Below are 21,477 nucleotides of genomic sequence, written 5' to 3'. Positions count from 1 at the left end.
GCAGGTCTTTTGCAGCCACTCGAGTGTTTTTCTGAACCTGCTTTCTCAGAAAGATGGTTGCAGCCATTTCCTTTTTTTACCCTGTCCAGGTAGTGTCACCACTGTTCCTTTAACTTTTAACTAGCAAACTATGCTTCCAAAGTTGTCATAGGAAAATTTGGTGCCTTAGCTATCTTTTTGTCCTGTTCCTTGTTTGTGAAGGGCGAGTGCAGTCAAACGTGACACTCAACAAACCTAGCTAGTTCAGATATTTCATGTGTTCTAGCTCAAGCACGTCTGGTGCAACTTATGAAGCCCTTGATTAGTTGCATCAGGTGTGCTTAAGGCCCTGTTTACACGAGAACGCTTGCGGGTGAAAACGTAAAAATATTTTATCAGATGTGCCTTTCGTTTAGACGGCAACGCCGTTTTTGGGGCTTAAAAACGCAAAAAAGTGAAACCACCCTCCAGAGTGGAAATCTTAAAAACGCTCCACTGTCGCGTTCCTGTCTAAAGGGTAAAAACGCAAAAGTCTGCTAGACAGTGAAGGTTGTACGCAGGCACGCGGACTTGGTGTTGTTGTGTGGCAGTGCTTCACATTGCCACCTAGCCGCCTGGAGTGCATACTCCAGTGCATACATCGAATTTCACACTTTGCGTCACCATATGCACGCAGATTTCCCCCCCATAACGCTCGTCTAAACGCAGAATAAAAAGTGATAACGCAACGCCACTTTTGCGTTTTCTCTTCAGATCGTTTCCGTGTAAACATAGCCTGAGATAACACCTGTTTTCTTTCTCTTTGTATTTTTATATCAATATGGTGATTATCCTATTCAAATCAATGTGATAAACGATTTAGACCAAAAGTAATCAACAAGTTTACACCACTTTTATTTTGTATAAGTAAATTATATATGACATTACACAAATTTCATCACTAACTAATTTTAATGTTTTTTTGATGAATTGATAAAAACAACTTTGGGGAGAACTTTTGAGGACAAATGCACTGCCTTTTATGACAGAAAAAAAAAATACCAGGTATAATGACCACTGAGACATGGTCTCCAAGAAAGAAAAACAACAATTGATTCATTGGTTCAAAGTCATCCCTTCATTAACTATTTTATTGACATATATTGTATGCATAATGTGTATGGAGTTTCATTTGTGTATTTTTTGTTCAATCAAATATACTGTGCTTGCAAATAGATTTCACCCTGCGGTAACGTTTTTGCATTAAAGAATTAAGCTCGATATCAGAAGAACTATATCATGTAACTGAACGACGTAAACGTGAGGATACAGACTGTAGTAGGAGGATACTGTAAGTCAATGGGATGCAGTCGCAAGCGTGCCCTCTATGGCCAGTCACGCTGGCAGAGGTGTGGCGCCTTTTCACGCTTTCAACCAAACACAGACGCTTCAAAACACGGGGCCATCTTGGGGGAAGACAGCCCGCTGTGAAGTTCACAGAATAGCCGCTTCACGCTTTATAATCAACACATAACAGCTAAGAGTGCCTCTAGATATGCCCAAGAGCAATGAGCGTATAAATCAACGGTTGTTTTTCAACTTCACAAGGCCCTTTTCTCGATGACAGACCGACTCTGACCGCGCTCCGCCAGAATCAACTGACGTTTATCATGTCCCGCCTCCACGTAGAGAGACAACCAATGAGGATTCCGCAAAACTCTAGCGTAATGACGTTTCCGCTTCTGCGCGCATGCGCAATGTCATTTTGTCCAAAGCTCCTCACTGTTCACATCGAAGATGGCGGCAGTCTTTGACCTGCTATATAAGGATTTCTGTATTAAAAGAGTGGGAAAGAAACTTTTTTACCGATACTTCAGGTTGTATTAGATTAGAAGTTTCCACATCTTGTCACAATAAGTTTGAGGTAAGCGCCCAGGCAGCCGGAAAATCACCCCGCTGACTCCGGGAAAAGAGGCAATTCAACTAGCTAATGTTGACATTCCGCGAGCTCTTGTACATATGAACATAGTGAAAGCAGCTGCTCTTCAAGTGTGTTAGATGATTATTTCTCCCAAGAGCATTGTTACTAGTGGACTTGAGGTGACACGGGCACTTGTCAAATCCTTATTGACATTGTGACACGAGACTCCCCTTCACTCACGCTTGTTCCTTCGAAAAGCAACTGGAGGGAAAAGCGGATGAAAACCCAAACTTCCTGAACTGATGTGCACGAGGCACAGATGGAAGACAGCTAAGGCGATCCGGTGTTTCTTAATGCTATGGTAACTACTTTGATCGGGACGTCCACAGTGCAAACTTTGAACGGAGGCAATGCAATGGATTCGCACACTGAAAGCGGCACTCCAGTGTCCAGTGGCCCATCATCATCATCACCATCAGACGAGGCTTCAACTTCTGTACCAGTTGTTAATAACGGGCCCGGGGTGGCGAAAGGACACGGAAACATCACTGTCGCCCCAAGCCCAAACACAGTGATACAGTCTTCTTACGGGAATCCTCCAGCATCCGCAGCATCCAGTGCAGGACCCTCGGTGACGGTTGTCAGGCCATCTATGCAAACTGCTGGAACAGGTTTAACTATTAACGGGAGTAATAATAATACGACTGTAGCCAATGTAGCGACCCCGGGAATAACTACTACTTCTACAACTTCTACTACTACAACGACACCTCTTTTAATGAACCAGACTCCTGCCTCTGTCTCTGCGAGCAAGTCCGAGTCCCCTAAAACTATTATCCAGTCCGCCGGCGGCATGACTCTCGGTCCTGGAGTGGTCAAGGGGGCTGTTTTGCAGGGGGTTGCGAGAACAGCAGCTCCGGCAACGGTCGCAGCATCCAGCCCTGCCATTAGGGCCATCGCGCCACAGGTGTTAGCGCCCCGACTCCCTCAGAGCAACCCGGGCCAGAACATCCAGAACATTCAGCTACCTCCAGGTACCGTCACTCACTTTAACTCTTAAATGTGTGTCTAGGTATGTGAATCTGTGTAATATAGGAAGTTGAAGAGATTGTTTTAACACCCGTCTGTGATCTCGTGCGAAGTTTGCGCGCGCGTGTTGTGATGCGCTCCCTAAGTGCATACAACAGCAGTAAAGCAATTATAGTTTCTGAAGATTATGTAAAGTGTAGTTCACCCTAGAATTTAACATCGGCATTATGTATACGTCCTTCAAATCGGCATAACTTTCATTCTTGTGCACAATATAAAAGGAGATGTCAGGCAGACTGCTTCAGTCAACATTCACTTTCATTGTATGGGAAAAAAGAGAAGCTTTCTGCTTTACATCTCCTTTTGTGTTCAGAAGTCTTACAGGTTTGGACCAACATGAGGATGAGTATATGATGGCAGAATTGTATTTATTCATTCTAAAGTTTAACCTTGCTTGTTGATGTCATTGTCAAATTATAATGCATCTTCTAATTGAGTTTTCCTTTCCTTTCAATTTGAGGTTAAAATTTAGATTCTACCATTCACTTTCTTTCAGTGCTAAAAGTTTTGAAATCGAGCTGATCTCTGTAACACTTTACAAAAAGGTTTATTAGTTAACATTAGTTAATGTATTAACTAACATGAACTAACAATGAGCAACACATTTGTTACAGTATTTATTTATTCATCTTTGTTAATAATAATTAATAAAAATACAGCTGATCATGTTAGTTCACAGTGCATTAACTAATGTTAACAAATACAACATTTGCTTTTAATAATGTATTAGTAAATGTTGAAATTAATATTAGCCTAATAAATGCTGAAGAAATAATGTTCATTCTTAGTTCATGTTAACTAAGGTTGGTAACTAATGAACCTTATTGTAAAGTGTTACCCTGATTTCATACTAATGTTAATGTGCTAATATATAGCCTACTGGTTTCCATTCTCTCTGTCTCTCATTCCCCTACCTTGTCTTTTAAGAGGTGGTTACACTTGACTTTGAGCACACAACATTTTTTTGGACACTGCAACGATCATAATGTGATGTCATGCTCTGCAGCATCTTTTTAAAAATATAAATTAAACATGTAAAAAATCCAAAATGTACAAAAACACAATCTACTCCACCTTCCTGCAATGCTGCAAACCCGCAGTTTTAAAGTTTGTGTACTTTTAATTCAAGAGGTCACGCTGTGATGAAGCTATTGGTCACAATGTGTTCACGTGATACGAATTCACTGGTCAGAGTTCACCAAACTAGCAAAATGCAAAACATCATTGTATGAGCTTGCGTTACAGGTCTCAAGCATTCGCATGCATATGAATGGAAGTCAAAGTGTACAAAGTGTAGTGTGACCATCCCTTTTCACACTTTTCTTTTACTTCCTCGCAAGCACTGGCATTTCCTTCAGAAAATGCAAATCTGGTTATTCTCTTTCTAATGATTTTTCCTTTTGACTGTATGCTCTGGTCATTCTGACAAGCCTGTTGTCTAGCTGGACGGAATACTTGACAGGTTTTTCTACAAGAGGCCATCTGGATTCTCTGACCGACAGTTTCTGTTCAGAACACATCCGTTGGTTCACACGGTAACAGGAGATGGAGTGTGTAGGGTTCTCAGTGTGCTGTGCAAATATAGGCCACCAACTGTGCGCTTTATTCTTCATGCCTCTAAGCAGGGCACGGTTACCAGACTTGACTCCAGTTAGATCAATACGAAAAGCTCACTAATGAATAACAATTTACATGGGAAGTGATGTCAGCCTTTCTATATGTGTCTGTTTGTGTTTCCAGGTATGGTGTTGGTGCGTAGTGACAGTGGTCAGTTGCTGATGATCCCTCAGCAGATGTTGGCACAGATGCAGGCCCAGTCTCAGGCCGCCCGCCCTGCTGCCCCCACCAGCACCACCCCTGGGCAGATCACCTCTGCACAGGTAATGCCATCTGAGTCTGACCACCCTCAACTAATTTAACACCAACAGTACACATTCCTTAATGAATGCGGCTATGACTGAAGAAAAATAATTATTTAGATTTATTTATAATATGTAGGGATTAGGGTTGCACCGATATGAACATTTTGGCCAATCCCAATAATTATATGTATCGGAAAGCCGATGACTAATATATATTGGCCGATAAATCTAAATCTACGGTTTTCCTATTCTAATCCAAATTTTTATATAATTTTTGAGAGCCTGATTACAAAAACAAAAGTCTCACCATTAAAATCCATGTCCCACGCATTTACTCATAAATCAAACATATACAGTACAGTAGCCTAGATTAAACTAGTGTAAGTTTTAAAATTCATTTTACACTTCTATGGCCAGCTTTCTTAATAAAAAAAAAAATTTAAATCTATTGCAAACAAGTCAGAGGACAACATTACTTGTGTACAAAGAATCAAAATGCATGTGCCATGGATAAATAAAATGGAATAGCCTAGGCACGGACAATTTAATTAAACATTGATTTTAATTAAACCATAATGTTGATGAAAATTAATCAAAAGTGCTCGTATAGGATGTGTTATTAATTAATAACTAGTTATTATTAATAATGCATCAGTGTTTTTGAAAAAGAAACATCTAAAATTAATATTACTGTTTCACATAACAGCATTGCTGTTTGAGCTGCGTGCGCTGAAGCTGAAGAGTTAATGAACTCTGAGTAAATGAGTAATGAGTAGACTGAAGCGCTTTGTTAGCGGGTTAATTAACTCAACCTATATGGATGCGCTCTTCCTGTAACAATGTGCTGAAACACGGCAACTAAACCCAAAGAATTCACAGCGTTTTATTACAATAGTGTTCTCATTCTAATATGTTATGTAATATGTCCCAATCATAGTTATTAATGTACAATGCTGTTTGAGCTGTATGGGCTGAAGCTAAAGATGATCACTGGTAAGCTCTTTACTACCACGTTAATTCTTAACCAAACACATCCTATATGAGATAAATCATATATATATCATATATCATATCATCATATATCATATATCATATACAGTGAGCATCTGAAGTGTCTCAGCTGAAGGAAATAATCCAATTATTTATTGGCGTTAATATATCGGCCAAATTTTCTTATCGAGTCAATAACGATATCATTAAAAATGAACATATATCGGCCGATACCGATATGGTGGCGATATATATATCATGCTTTCCTAGTAGGGATGCACCGATGTGTTGGCCAATAATGGGTTTTGGCTGATAAAAGCAATTATTTATCGTACAACAGCTGATTGTTTAAAAACAGCCGATTATTAGGGGCAATTATATTCTGTCAATCAAAAGGGGGCAGAAAAACCTGTCAGACTGCCTCTCATACTGTGTGTGAATTAGAGATGCACCGATTGATCGGTTGGTGACCGGAATTGGCCGATTTTCACGGGATCGGCCATGACCGGTCGGTCAGTCGGACATATGCCGATTTTATACCGGTCAAATGTATTCGGGCGCCGCATGATTAACATCGCGCAACATCAGCATCACACGTGCACACGGAACGCACATGTAGGAAACCTTGTGAATTACGGCCGTTTCACACCGCAAATGTGAGCAGCGCGTATTTTTTTCGGCGTGCATGTTAATCAATGAGTGCATTCACACCGGCAGCAGGAGCAGTGCGTGAGCGTCAAGCAGGAGCGTCGCGTGAGCAGCAGTGAAGCGGGGGTTACACTGCTCAAGCTCAATTAAAGTGAAAGCACACTTTTGATGGACAAACTAAAAATGAATTCACACAAAAAGTGCTCAAAACAAGTATGTCTAGTGTGTTTTAACAAGAACTCTAGTATGTCAGAAAAGAAAACGAAGACTCAAAAATATTTGTAGAAGATTTACCCATTTAAACTTGTTTTCATTTTTCAGTTTTGGTTGCAAGTATGGTTATGATTATAAAAAATAAATAAAGTAAACTATCCAGAAATTATAGAAATATAGAAATATCTTTCTTATATATAGATATCTTATATATATACTGTATGTGTGTGTATTTCCCACACCAGGAGTAATTTATATAGTTCTATTTTGGCGCTTTTCCATTACCAGTACCAGCTCGACTCGCCTCGTTTCGTCTCGGCTCGGCTCGCTTTTCACTCCGTTTTCCATTGCAGATAGTACCTCCACAATAGTACCGGGTCGTCATATCGACGCCGCAGGAAACTGCCGTGACTTAATCTTCTACGCGACACACACCCGCTACCCACACACAGGACAATGGAGGATATGCTGTTTTTGGATGTTTTTGTTTTTGTTTTTGCTGTTTTTTTATTCAGGATACTCCGTCTGGCGCGTGCAATGATGACGCAGTGAATAGTGACGATTCTCTCTGACCAATCAGCAGTCTGCCGTGTTTTCACGTCACATTTTAGTATCGCCTCAGCTCGCCTCAGCTCTCTTAGAACCTCGCCGGAGGTGGTACGAAAAAAAGTGGTTAGAAAAAATGAAATTGGAATCGGCTAAAATCGGTATCGGCAGGTCAAACTTAATGCAAAATCGGAAATCGGAATCGGCCTAGAAAATTGTAATCGGTGCATCTCTAGTGTGAATAAAATGTCTCTAGTGTTGAATTTAAGGCTGTTAACATGACAATAACTCATTAATAGTAAAGAAAATAGCGATGTTAAAGTCATAGTTCACCCAAAAAATGAGAATTGTCACCATTCACTCACCCTCAAGTTTCTCCAAACCTGTATGACCTTGAGGGTGAGTAAATTAAGACAGAATTTTCATTTTTGGGTTAACTATCCTTTTAAAGCAGTCTCTGAATCACCCTATGAATCACCCGTAGTTCAAGCCAGGGTTGCCAGGTCTGCGTTTTTTCCCAACAGCAAACATTATTTGTAGCGCACATAGCCACCCTGTTACTTCTGATAATAATAAGTCTTAGCTTTCAAATTCTGTCCATTTTATCACAAAATCAAAGCATCAAGCTTCGTCAGGTTACTCTACTTTTCATCGTTTTTGGAAGAAGACGCACTATGAGAATTAAGCCTTGAATTTACTTCAGAAGAAGCGGAGGATATCATTCACTGACAAGTAAGTCATTCATTATTTTACATTAGTTAACGTGTTTTCCATTGTACACATTTTACTATTTGGACTATATTGCCAGACAAAAATGTGTGGAACCGTGTGAGACCTGTTGAAATATGAAATATATAGGCAACAAGGATGTTTTTATGCTATATAATATAATATAAAACCATAATACAATATAAAATTAAAATGAGTGTTTATACTGTAACATGATGAATGTCATTTGGATGAGACGTTAAACCGAGGTCCTGACTCTCTGTGGTCATTAAAAATCCCTGGATGTCCTTCGAAAGAGTAGGGGTTTAACCCCGTCATCCTTGCTAAATTTGCATCCCTAATCATCCCCATATATACTCATTGGCATAATCACTCTGTCTCCTCTCCACCAATAAGCTGGCCGCCGTCGCATCATCCAGGTGGATGCTGCACATTGGTGGTGGTTGAGGAGATTCCCCTTCTATGTAAAGCGCTTTGAGTGCAGAGAAAAGCGCTATATAAATGTAATGAATTATTATTATAAGAATATTTAGACCAGTGTTTACTGTTAAATACTGTGTTCAGGAATATCTGCTCAAGCTTGGATGCTTATAATGTGCTAAACAATAGTAATTTAGTTTCTAAAATATAAAATGTCGTTGTTGTACTGTATAATGATGCAAACAGATCATATGTGTGCCAAGACTATAAAAATTACTGTCTATGTCTGTTTTTTTTGTTTGTTTTTTGTTATTTGTGGGCAATATTAGGAGGCTATTAGTGATTTCTAATGTAATAATACAGTTGCTCATGGTATTATGCTGACAGGTGTTTGCCTTTTTTTTTTTTTTTTTTTAACTACAGTGATCTACAGTATCTACCTGCACCACAAACTTTCAAGAGTGTCTTCAGACTGTTTTTCTCTGAGATTGCTGTACCATCAGCAAGCATTTCAACTACATTGGACTGATATTCTACATGATCATGGTAAAATAAGTTCCATCACTGACTACTGATGTTGGGGTAGTTTTTTTCTTCTTCAGTGAATGGCAAAAGAAACAGCAGACACATTGGAAATGCCAGGTAGGGTTCACTTGTTTCTACAGTTGAACAGGAACTGTTTTCTGGAATGGCACAAATGTGAGTAACTGTTCAAGTATCTTTGTTTTGGTCAATGTGATCAATAATGTGCCTTTGACCATTATGTATATTTTGTTTATGGTGTGCACTATGTTGAAATAAACTACAAAAAACGAATTCTTCTCCCATCATCATTGTCCTATCTGAAATAAATCAAACCCCACCCCCTCAGACATCACCATAGAGGGGTAATAATTATATATGCATGTTTTAATAAATTTGTCATGAAGACAAGTTTTTATGAAATCTACCGGATGTGCAACTGAGTTGTATACAAACATTAAAGTTTTTATTTGTGTAATTATTATATCTGAAAATATATAGCAGTTGAATATAATAGTTTGTGATCTGTTGTTAATTTTAACCTCTAATATTATAGCAATGTACCAAATGAGAGGGTTCTCTGTATAGTTTACAGCATTAGTTGGAAGAGATCTAGAAAGACCTCAGAAAATGAAAGTATCAATATTGGCAGATATCATTCTGAATAATCGGCGGACAAATTTAGTATCTCTTATAATGTATGTCAGATGCATGATTTTAACAATACTGATTCTTTTTCTGCTGGGATGAATAGTTGTTTATCATATTTAATAATAATACGAAGAAATGTTTCTTGAGCAGCAAATCAGCATATTAGAATGATTTCTGAAGGATCATGTGACACTGAAGACTGGAGTAATGATGTTGAAAAAAATGCGCTTTGCCATCACAGGAATCAATTGCATTTTTGAAATATATTAAAATAAAACTGCTATTTTAAACTCTAATAATATTTAACAGCATTATATTTTTGGCCAAATATATGCAGTCTTGGTGAGCATAAGATAAACTTCTTTCATAACCATTAAAAAAATATACAGGACCCAAACTTTTGAACAGTAGTGTATTGATTTCTTCTCATTGCTGTCTGTCTGATTTCTGCATGCCTGCAGGCACCTGGAACTCCTCTAATGGCCCGACAGGTGACCCCTACCACCATCATAAAGCAGGGCTCTCCTACACCCAGCAGCACGGCCACTACCACACTCCAGAGACCACCTGTACAGGTACCTACAAAAGGCACATCACGAAGAAACCGCCCCTTAGAAATGAGGGGAATTGTATGTGAAATTGTAATTGTGCTGTGAATTGTATTTCTTGAGTTGGCTGTTACCTTCTCTCTTCATACTCATTCTCTCTCATGTGTCAGCAGGCCTCCTCTGTGGGTGCAGTGTTGTCAGTGCAGGCGGGAACTGCCCAGAGGACTGTGACTGCTGCCACGGGGACCACCGTCTCCTCAGCAACGGTGAGAGGCTGCGCTAACTTAGCAGTCACACAAAGACTGAAGAGACGGTGCTGAACATTTAGCTTCATGCTTTTCTTGAAGGGTCTGTAAATATATAAATATAACCTCATCATATATGTTTTGAGAGCTTTTGAAAAATGAGTTGTTAACCTAAATGAAAAACTGTTTTCTCAGAGTGGGAATCCCCTGAAATCCCCATTTGATGCAAGGCTCATGCTGTTAAATCTTAAACTGAACATTGATATGCGTCCAAGAGACTGTTGCTAGATAACCTTAAGCTACTGCAGGAGGAGTAAAACGGCTTTGTGCTAATGCAATCACTTTTCTTTTCTTATAGGAGACAATGGAGAATGTAAAGAAATGTAGGAACTTCTTATCCACGCTGATAAAGCTGGCCACTAGCGGTAAACAGTCATCAGAGACTGTCGCCAACGTTAAAGAGCTGGTCAAGAACCTGCTGGTGAGTCTCAGAGGTTGAGTATGTTTGTATGTTTCTGACTTTGTGGGAAAAAAGGTTGACATTTTGCGAGCCGTAATTGAAGACTTTTATAACACAAAAAGGCTGAATTGAACCGAATCACTTTTAGTGACCATTAGTGAAAATAGTTCTATTTTATTCACTTGTTCAAAAAGTTTGAGGACAATAACATTTTGTAGTATTTTTGTAGTATGTAAAAGTATTGTGAAATATGATTACAATTGAGAAACATTTTCTATTTTAACATATTTGAAATGTAATTTATTCATGTGATGGTAAAGCTGAATTTATTCCAGTCTTCAGTGTCACATGATCCTTCAGAAATCATAAAAATATGCTGATTTGGTACTCAAGAAACATTTCGTATTATAATACATTTTGAAAACAGTTAATTATTATTATTAATATTATTATTCAGGATTCCTTGATTAATAGAAAGTTTAAAAGAACAGCATTTATTTTAAATATTTTTTTCGTAACAATGTAATTTTTTTTTACTTTCACTTTTGATCAATATAATGCATCATATAATGCTTGCTGAATAAAAGTATTAATTCCTTTATATAATTGTAAGAATTTAATGTATATATACAGTATATTAGTGCTTGGCAACGATTAATCACATCCAAAATAAAAGTTTGTGTTTACATAATATATGTGTGTGCACTGTGTATAATTATTTTGTGTATATTAATACACACATACATGCATGTATATATTTAAGAAAAATTATTATATATAAAATATTTCTATATAATATAAATTATGTCGAAATATATATAGTATATACATGCAAATGTTTCTTAAATATATACATGCATATGTGTGTATTTATATATACAAAATAATTATACAGTTCACATAAATTTGCATAAATTATACATTTATGTGTATATATATATAATTGACATCCTTACCCCTTATTCAAATTTTAATAAACATTTGTTTTTATGAATTATGAACGCATGCAAAACAAGAGAGAACTAATAAAATATTAATAACTGATTATGTTATAGTCAATGTACTAAATGCTTTTTCCTGTGAGCTTTTTGTTTTTTTATGCTTTTTTTGCGTAGTAAAAATAAAACCTGTAGTTTTGCCAAATAATTTTTCAGATGAATATCTTATCCAAATGTAGTATTTTGATCTTCCCTCTTATTTAAAAATATAAGATATTTCCCTCATATTTTAGTTGAACATTTTAAAAAATCCAAAAATTTCAGTTTATTTTAAATGAACTCTATTTTTATGTGATCTCAGACTTTTGGACCCTCAGGGATATGAACTTCTAAATATATTAAAATGTCCATATGTGTGAGTTGTTTTTGCTGTTTTTCCCCTTCAGGAAGGGGCGATTGAAGCAGAGGAGTTCACCAGCAGGCTCTACAAAGAGCTCAACTCGTCTCCTCAGCCTTATCTAGTGCCTTTCCTTAAGGTAAAGCTCTTTTTTTTTAGTTCTAAAAAAATGTAGCTCGATTCATGTAATTCAGTTTTATTGTATAGTCGTATTTCAGGTACATGAACCATGTAATTACCTTTTATTAGATAGACAATTATCGTAAGTGGTTTAAAGTCTAATTGGAGGGAAAATCATTTTGGATCAAACTGGGATTAAGTTTATAAGCAATGTTTATAGAGCAGGATTGTTATCTTAGTGAGGCCTGTTTCACAATGCACACGTAAACAGCATGTTTATTTGGGAGATGGTGTTAGCACGTTGCAGCATTCACACTGCCTGCATAAGCCACATAGTGCTGCTTAGATGAAGCGTAGGAGGAAATGGAGTTACATTACATCTTTATTTGCAATTGCTTGTATGATAACTTCATAATTGGGACCATCCTATTGCCCACAATTAACCTCTCCTCTTCTATGCGTTTCCTCAGAGGAGTCTTCCAGCTCTGCGACAGCTCACTCCTGACTCCACAGCCTTTATCCAGCAGAGCCAGGCCCTCCAGGCGTCTGCTGTGGTGCTGACCAGCCCCAACACTGCTGGAGCCACCGCTACAGCTCCTCGCACGCTCATCCAGCCTGCCCTCAGCAACTCCAGCCAGACTGCCTCTCTGGTAAAGACATATCTACATGCATCATTTACTAGGGGTGTAAGAAAAAATCGATACACCTGAGTATCGCGATATTTTATTTTGCAATACTGTATCGATTTTCAAAAACACAATATCGATTTTTTTTTTTTTTTTTTTTTTTTCGTCCAAAAATATTCATGGTAAGACCGTAAGACAGTGGTTCACGTTTATGTTGTTTCAATCCCTACCACTAGATAGCTATGCTGAGACGCACCACTAGTGCCCTCGCCAGGCTCGCCTATAACGGTGCGTGTCCACTGGACATTCTAGGATTGACAGCGGACCGGAGAAAGCGTTGAGAGCGACCGAGAGCGTCAAAGAGTTGGGCAGTTCCTTTATACAAATATCAAGCGAAAAACGCGGTCGGCAGCTGCTGTGAGGTTCGGGATGTGACGTCTGTCTTGAGAGTTTAAACATATGCAAATTGTGCCGGAGTTTATGCTGGATTTAGTGCGTAAATCATTTTGTTTACAAATTAGACGTTGCGTTATATATATATGTTAAATATTTCATTTTGGATGTGTTTATTGTGATTATATTGGCTGGCTTTATAAAAGTTTATACAATTGATAGGATATCTTTGCTTGGTGCATTTGGAAACAAAGCTTGTCTATTTCTAAATGCAATCGCCTGCATCGTTCACACCAAACGCGAAAAGAGCATCTGGCGCGAGTGATTTCAATGTTAAGTCAATGCAAAGACGCGTTTACGCGCGTCTGGAGGTCCTGCGGCTCGAGGCGTTTAGCGCGGCGCGGTTCGCCTCATTCGCGCGTCCAGTTCTTTTAAAATCTTTTATCACATAAAACTTGATTTCAATATATGACACATTCATTTTTGTTCACTTTCATCCACTTTCATTCATTTTCGTCCAGTTCACGTTGTTGTTTTGTATTGTGACAGGGGCTGTACCTATTTTCTTTTATTATGGCCTACTTGAGCATATAAAAATTTGCTCACTAAGAACCTGTGAACCACAATCCCAAACTGGCAGTTTGATTTTCTGTGTACTGAATTGTTTACCTAAAGTAAACTTCTTTGACTTTTATGCACATCATGTCTTTTTTAAAATATTTTTAATATATTTTACTTTAAAAAAATCCCAATATATCGCCTTATGCACAGTATCGAAATATATTGCAATATATTGAATCGTGACCCATGTATCGTGATACGTATCGTATCGCCAGATTCTTGCCAATACACAGCCCTATCATTTACCTCATGTGTTTTTTAGTGAGGGCAAGGACACTATTGGGATAATTAATGCTAACAGCATATTGCAGGTAAAATGAGGTGTTTAGTCTTAATTTACAACGTTTGGATTTTAATTGCTTTTGTACATGCTTTAAATGATGTTGAATGTTATTGCCTGTATTTGCCTTGTGGCAAAGTATAAAATTACTCTGAGCTGTGTCATTTAATACAAAGGTAAACGTCATATGCATATCATTATAACTAGTTGGTGTTTCTTACACATTGGTTCAGAATATTGACTTTTGGCAACATAGAGTAAATGTTTGTGCCTGATACTCCTGACAATGGGTTGAAATTGTCAGTTCAACCCTTTAACCCTCTACAGACACACTGAAGCTAGAGTCGCCATTGGCTAGTAAATTTTTTATTTTACTTGCCAGACTTTTTATGGTATGCAAGAACAATGCAAATGAAAAAATTCTATATAAATATAATATGACATATAAATATAAAATATAATTTTCAAACATTATTAAAGTCAAGTAAACAGTCTGTAATAAAATGTAACAAACTACAAGAAATAGCACAAATAAACACAATAGAATAAAGTTTATAAATGAAATATAGATTAACATTAAAAACACACAGCATCAGGAATATTAGGCTGCTGTCACTTTGGGGCTGTTTACACCTGGCCACTTCATGCGTTTTCTCAGATCGGATAGCTATCTGATTTATCAAAACGATTCCATTTACACCTGGTCACATAAATGTGTTTTTGCGAAACGGATTTAAATCCGATCTTCAATTCCCGCGCTATATGCAGATTTAATGGAGTGCATGTCACTGAAAGCAACAGATATCAGCTGCATTTTATTGATCATCAGCTAAAATTTCAAAATCAAAGGCCGCAATAAGAGAGAGCGGCAACAGCCCTGGTAAGATCCTTTCGTTTCTTTACTTTTAATGATTGTGTGTTAAGCGTCTGCGACTTACTTTCACTTTGATTTGCGATAGTTTGCACGTTGGCTTAATGAATAGATGCTCAGTTGCTCATCTGCGGTGATGCGTGTTCCAGTAGCGTCGTCATATCTGGCTATAACATTACATATAGCATATAACACGCTCTCACACGTTTATTTTTTTAGCATTTCTGGGAGGAGTACAATTTGCATATGTGGTTTCAACAACCAGATGCATTTACACTTGTCCAGTTTCGTCAGGAATGTGGCCCAGACCACCTCCTGAAGTGGTTTGAGCGATCGGATTCAAATCCGTCTCGAATGCGTTTCGGAGGGCATTTACACCTCGTCTTTTCACGATCGGATAGCTATCCGATCTGAGAAAACGCATGAAGTGGCCAGGTGTAAACAGCCCCTTTAAGACATAATGCACAGATCCAATATACTGATACTGTACACATGCGTTGTCTTTCTCAACTGTTTACGTTCACTATAACCGACTATGTTTACTAGGATCCTAGCCAAGACAGGCATTTTGACATAATTTTGTGTGAAATTGTCTGTTCAAGCGCAAGAAGACTTGAAAGAGCTTGATTCAGTATTCATGTCCTGTCAGACCCGGCTTTCTGTCAGACGCGCATGAGTTATCTTTCGCTTCTTCATGTGCTTGATTTCTTAAATTGGCAAGGCTTAAAAACACGTACAAATGATACATTTTCATGATGATGGAGCACTGGCCCGATCGGGACACAGTTCCGTCAACTCTTGGCCATCGGGCAGTTCTGTCAAGCCCTGCATTTAGATCTAGCATGTCAATTCGAAGGGCGAAGCTCAACAGGCAATGAAATTATATCTGCGCTAAACTTTTTTTTGCCTTTAGTCAAACTCAATTTCAAGCGAGTAAAATGATACAGTTTACTAGACATTGGCTAATTAAAGACATTTTTTAGTCACCTAGCATGAAATTTGGTCGCATATGCAAGTGATTTACTTGCATTGTAGACGGTTGAATGCATTTATAAAAACATTAAAATATTTAATGAAAAGTAGTATTAGTAAAATAGTTTCAATTAATTTTGAGTCCCTTGTATTATTATTATTATTATTATTATTATTGAATAGTTAATACAAATACAAATAGTTAAAACTATACATGATCAATAATGATAAATAAATAATTATTTAGATATAAAAAAGTATTTAAAAACAAATATATTATGCAGCATTGGCCCAACAGGGCAGTGACCAATAGTCTGCTGGTAAGCCTCTACAGTAAAATGTTCTCCATATGGTTGTTATTATAGAATTACATTCAATGTCGTTGTTCAGGTGTTGCAGCCTCCACAGCAGGGGGCAATAGTGAAGCCCCCTCAGGTTACCCTGACAACCACTCCCATGGTAACGCTCAGGGGTCAGCCCCACAGCCACATAGTGGTGGGTCAGCCTCAGGTGCAGCTCAAACAGATCCAGACAGGTGAGGGTGTCTGTCAGATCCATTACAGTATGATTCTTTTTTCATAATATAAAAACTGCAAAATCTCTCTCTCTTTCAGTGGCAGTGAAGCAGGGTATGGTGAGTAGCACTAAACTGGCTCACGGCTCCGTGTCTGTAGCGATAGCTCAAAAGAATAGAGCCAAGGATGGGGCTGGAGGAACTTTCAGGTTTGTATTCTTGTGTTTGTTTAACTTTTGAATGATTCCATTTGAAATACAGTGCGTGTTCCAAGTTCCAGCAGCTCAATAGTGGTTTTCACAGGGTCATGGCCATCTTAAGTGATCAATAAAGTGTGGCTAAACTTATTTCATTCTGCTTAATTCATCTCAGGCAGTAGTTTCTGCATGAAATATGACTGTCACAGTGCCATGATTGTCATGACCACAGTTCACATAACAGTGTACTGTTCATTTTTATACTGAACCACCAGTGTTATTTTTGTATTTATGTACAATTATTATATTAATATTTTCACTGAGCTTTTATTATTGTATTTTCAGAATTCATTTCAAGTTTTAGTAATTTTAGTACTTCATGTTGCCTTGAAAAATGTTGTTTTGTCAGTTAGTTTTCAAGGCAATATTTTATTTCTGCTTTATTTTCATTTAACAAAAAAATTGTGTATATATATCAAGTGTGTATATATATATATATATATATATATATATATATATATATACACACACACACAGTATATACAGTGTATATGTATTTTTTATTTTATATATATATATATATATATATATATATATATATACACATATACACACACACACACACACACACACACACACACACACACACACACACACACACACACAGTATATTATCAACATGCATATGCCTGAAGTATTCTCTGTGTTTGAAGTTATAATAATTGAATTTTGTCAAGTGAACTTTTACAGAAATCTTCTTAGTGTGTAGGGTCTACATGAATTAGAGTTAATCTTTGGCATCAGAGCAGTTATGTGATGTCAAATTATTGCAAGGACATGTTAATAACGGGCATTTTGAAGTCATAGTTTTGCAGCATTTGTACAATTGGAGAAACAAACTCAACCCTCAAACTTGATGCTAAGGACTCTTTCTGACATATATGCTTGTGTCTGAATCTGTACAGGGATGATGACGACATTAATGACGTGGCCTCAATGGCTGGCGTTAATCTTTCGGAGGAGAGTGCCCGTATCCTGGCCACCAACTCTGAGCTGGTTGGCGCGGTCACGCGGTCTTGTAAGGATGAAGCGTTCCTCTCCGCCAGTATGCTACAGCACAAGATACTAGAGATAGGTGAGACTTCTAGTCAAAATCTTGTATTCGATTTAGCTAAAAATGTACTGCTTTACCATAGCTGATAGTTGTTGCCCTGTATGTTGTCAGGCCAAAGGTTTGGAGTGACAGAGTTGGGTCCTGAGGTTGTGAACATCGTCTCTCACGCCACTCAACAGAGACTGCAAAACCTTCTAGAGAAAGTCTCATTGATCGCCCAGCAAAAGAACATGACTTACAAGGCAAGTCTGCAGACCCAGTTGTGCTAGTAGTTGGGATCGTACTTGCTTTAGCAATATTTTCGCTTGTATTTTTAGTAACATATTTTTATGTTTCTTTACCGAAAACACTTTTTTGAACCCTGGATAAATCTCTTTTATGTCAGGCTTTGAATCCAGAGGTCGTTGTAGGTTTTGGTCTCAAAAGCGAGACACTCCATCCTTTAGGTATCAGATTGTTTTGAGCCTGTAAGGCTGTGTGTAATGGTAATGATGTGTGTGTGCAGGAGGACAGTCGGTATGAGCAGGTGGAGGATGTTCGCTCTCAGTTGAAGTTCTTTGAGCAACTTGACCAGTTGGAGAAACAAAAGAAAGAGGAACAGGAGAGAGAAATTTTAATGAAGGCAGCTAAGGTTAGTAAAACACCTTTAGCCACACACACACCCACACACACACACACACACACACACACAAAACAAACCTGATACCTGACGCAGTATCATTAGACAAGTAGACAGAAGTAAAATAAATTGTCATTATAAATTTAAATATCACACAGTAAATATCACCCACAAGTGAAACACCACCATTAATAGAAATGTTATTATGAACATCAACATGTTAATGTGGAGGAATGCAGGCTAGCTGCAAAAACATCTTTATACATGAACACTACTGTTCAAAAGTTTGTGGTCAGTTTTTTTTCTAAGATTTTTCAAGATTTCTATGGTTTAAAGTTTCTATTCATCAAAGAATCAAAAAAAAAAAAAAAATCTGTTTTCACAAAATATTAAACAGCACAACCTTGATAATAATAAGAAATATTTATTGAGCTCCAAATCAGCATATTAGAATTAATTCTGAAGGAAAGAGCACAGTTGCATAACTTTTGCCTTTGTCCACTGTATTTATATAGACATTCGGTTATTTATATATTTCTTCCACACAAATTGTAGGACCCCATAATTACTCTTTTTATTCCATACACAAGGATTCCATGCATTAATGCATGAACTGTGAAATATTAGGAGATTAATCACAATTACATATTTGAATCGATTGACAGCCTTAATTTTTACATATTCATTTGATCTCAGCAGATGTCTCTGTGTGTTTTGACTGTTGATCCTCTAATTGCTATTTATATTTTGCAGTCACGCTCGCGACAAGAGGACCCCGAGCAGCTGCGGCTGAAACAGAAGGCCAAAGAGGTAAGATGGCACACTTGAGATGTTTATCTTGTCAGAGGACCATTATGTTTGATTATGGGTCAGAGCTGATGTGTATATGTGTGTGTGTGTGGCTACAGATGCAGCAGCAGGAATTGGCTCAGATTCGACAGAGAGACGCCAACTTGACGGCGTTAGCGGCTATCGGACCCAGAAAGAAAAGAAAACTGGATTCTCCTTCGTTTGGGAATGACGCAGAGGTACGAAATATCTATCCTTCACCACGGCAGTTTGCTGCCCTCCACCTCTTCTCCTTCTGTCCCCCTCTGTGCCCTCTTTAAATCATTTAGCACCTGTTGGGCAGGTTTGAGATGTCAGGTTGTGCTTCAAGGGTCTCAGATTGTCACAAAAGGCAGATGGGACAGTCTAAAGGCATTTTCAGCAAATTTTTACACAGTTTAAAAAATATATTCCTGTATCATGCTATTTATTTTCATATATTATATTATATTATATTATAGTATCATTTTTCAGAGAAAAAAATAAGAATGTAAAAAATATATTTACGAAAAAATAATAATTCTGTATCATGCTATTTTTATTTTGTATATATATATATATATATATATATATACATACACACGATCTCATTCACCTTTTTCAGAGGAATTTTAAACATTTAAAATATTTATATTAAGGTGGATATATTAATATTTATATTATGATATATTATCACTCACTTTTTCAGAGAAAAAAAACCCACATTCGACTATTTTTGATTTAAGAAATATATTTAGTAATTTTTTTTGTAAAATGTATCACCTAAAGTTCCTTTCTTCCTCAGAACTTACACTATTAGATTACTCTTATATTATATTATATTGTAATATATTGTATTATATTATATTTTGATATATTATCATTCCCCTTTTAAAATTCACAAATTTTATTTTGTTATTTTTATTTTATATTTGTTTATTTATGCTTATTTTATATTATATTTAAATTATATTAAAATATATTATAATTCACAGAAATATGTTTTGAACAACTGTCACTATTGTATTACTCTATTTTTTTATTTTTATCTACCAATATCAGTATAAAAGATGTTGGTTCAAACAGTTTAGCACCGGTGTCAAAGTTTGTGTGTATGTTGACAGGGCTCAGGTTTGTGCGCAAGTGCATCCGGGGGCTTAAATGCAGGAGCGTCGAGGCAGTTCACTCGCCAGCGCATCACGCGTGTAAACCTCAGGGATCTGCTCTTCTGTCTAGAGAACGAGAGAAGCACCAGCCACTCACAACTGCTCTACCGAGCCCTTCTCAAATAGCAGATAGCCCATGCCCTTCCCTCATTTCAGTCTTTAGGGCTCACTCCCTCATTCTTTCTGTCTTTTTTTACTGTTATTATCATTCTCTTTGTCATTCCCTTTTCATCTTTCTTTATCGCTCTTTCTCACTTTCTGTCACTGTCTCACATACAAATACAGTGATACATTTTCCTTTTTCTTTCACGAACTGACTTGTTTTTCTGTTTTCTTTTAAGTCTTTTATTTTGCCTTGTTTTTAGCTCCCTGCCCCTTGTGAATTTTACTCTTTAAATTGTGTTAAAAGAAAATTGCAATTATATATCATATGTTTTTCATAGAAGGTGGCTTTGTAATGTGCAAATTACCTATGTAAAAAAAGAATTCACAGTGGAACTACCCATTCATTTTATATTTGTGTTTTTATAAAGATGTTTTAAGAAATAAAAGTGGACAAAGTTTCTATAAAATACTTGGTGGTGTGGTTTTATAATATAACAAGTAATGCTATACGAATTCCTAATTGCTATATTCGTTTAAAGCAAATAGGTTTAGACTGTTCACTAATATTCAAATACATGACTCCTGATTCGTTTACATCATCACTCATACATGTTCCCTTGCTCACCATTTTAGGTTGTTTTAGTGAAAGTGTTATTTAGATATAACGTTTTATGCTTATTTATGCATATCTCGTGGTCACCCTACCTCAAAGTTTTACTTCCCTCAAACGCGTTGAGAATCGGTTCAAAAGAACCATACGTTAGTGAATAGGACATCACATTGTTGTTCTCCTGTTGTACACTAGATGGCACTGTAGACCTGCGTTCATTATGACGTTGCTTCTGGGTTGATTAAGACAGTAGCATGCTGCTAGAAATAAATGATAGTTTGTTGCAGAAAATCAAATATAATTACCCATAAATTGCAATGGCAAG

General features: G+C 37.2%; 1 protein-coding gene across 2 annotated transcripts; it reads left to right on the top strand.

Moving 5' to 3' along the window:
- The first annotated feature begins 1,183 nt into the window (after nt 1-1,183).
- Nucleotides 1,184-21,005, top strand: taf4a (TAF4A RNA polymerase II, TATA box binding protein (TBP)-associated factor). Of its 2 annotated transcripts, none has more exons than XM_079857584.1 (15): nt 1,184-2,913; nt 4,709-4,848; nt 10,011-10,124; nt 10,271-10,363; nt 10,701-10,823; nt 12,187-12,276; nt 12,728-12,907; nt 16,411-16,555; nt 16,635-16,743; nt 17,697-17,866; nt 17,957-18,087; nt 18,351-18,476; nt 19,218-19,274; nt 19,373-19,492; nt 20,396-21,005. In XM_079857584.1, exons 1-15 carry the CDS (start codon nt 2,238-2,240, stop codon nt 20,561-20,563), a joined length of 2,442 nt encoding a protein of 813 aa, XP_079713710.1. In that variant the 5' UTR covers nt 1,184-2,237; the 3' UTR covers nt 20,564-21,005. The 2 variants fall into 2 exon arrangements, with proteins under 2 accessions (XP_079713710.1, XP_079713709.1); XM_079857583.1 differs by having other exon boundaries at nt 10,268-10,363.
- The last annotated feature ends 472 nt before the right edge of the window (nt 21,006-21,477 follow it).

This window comes from Squalius cephalus (assembly GCF_949319135.1).
Source record: "Squalius cephalus genome assembly, chromosome: 22".
In the NCBI taxonomy this organism is placed as follows: Eukaryota; Metazoa; Chordata; class Actinopteri; order Cypriniformes; family Leuciscidae; genus Squalius; species Squalius cephalus.
The sequence above is the reverse complement of the archived record's forward strand: the minus strand, read 5'-3'. Positions and strand labels throughout refer to the sequence as shown.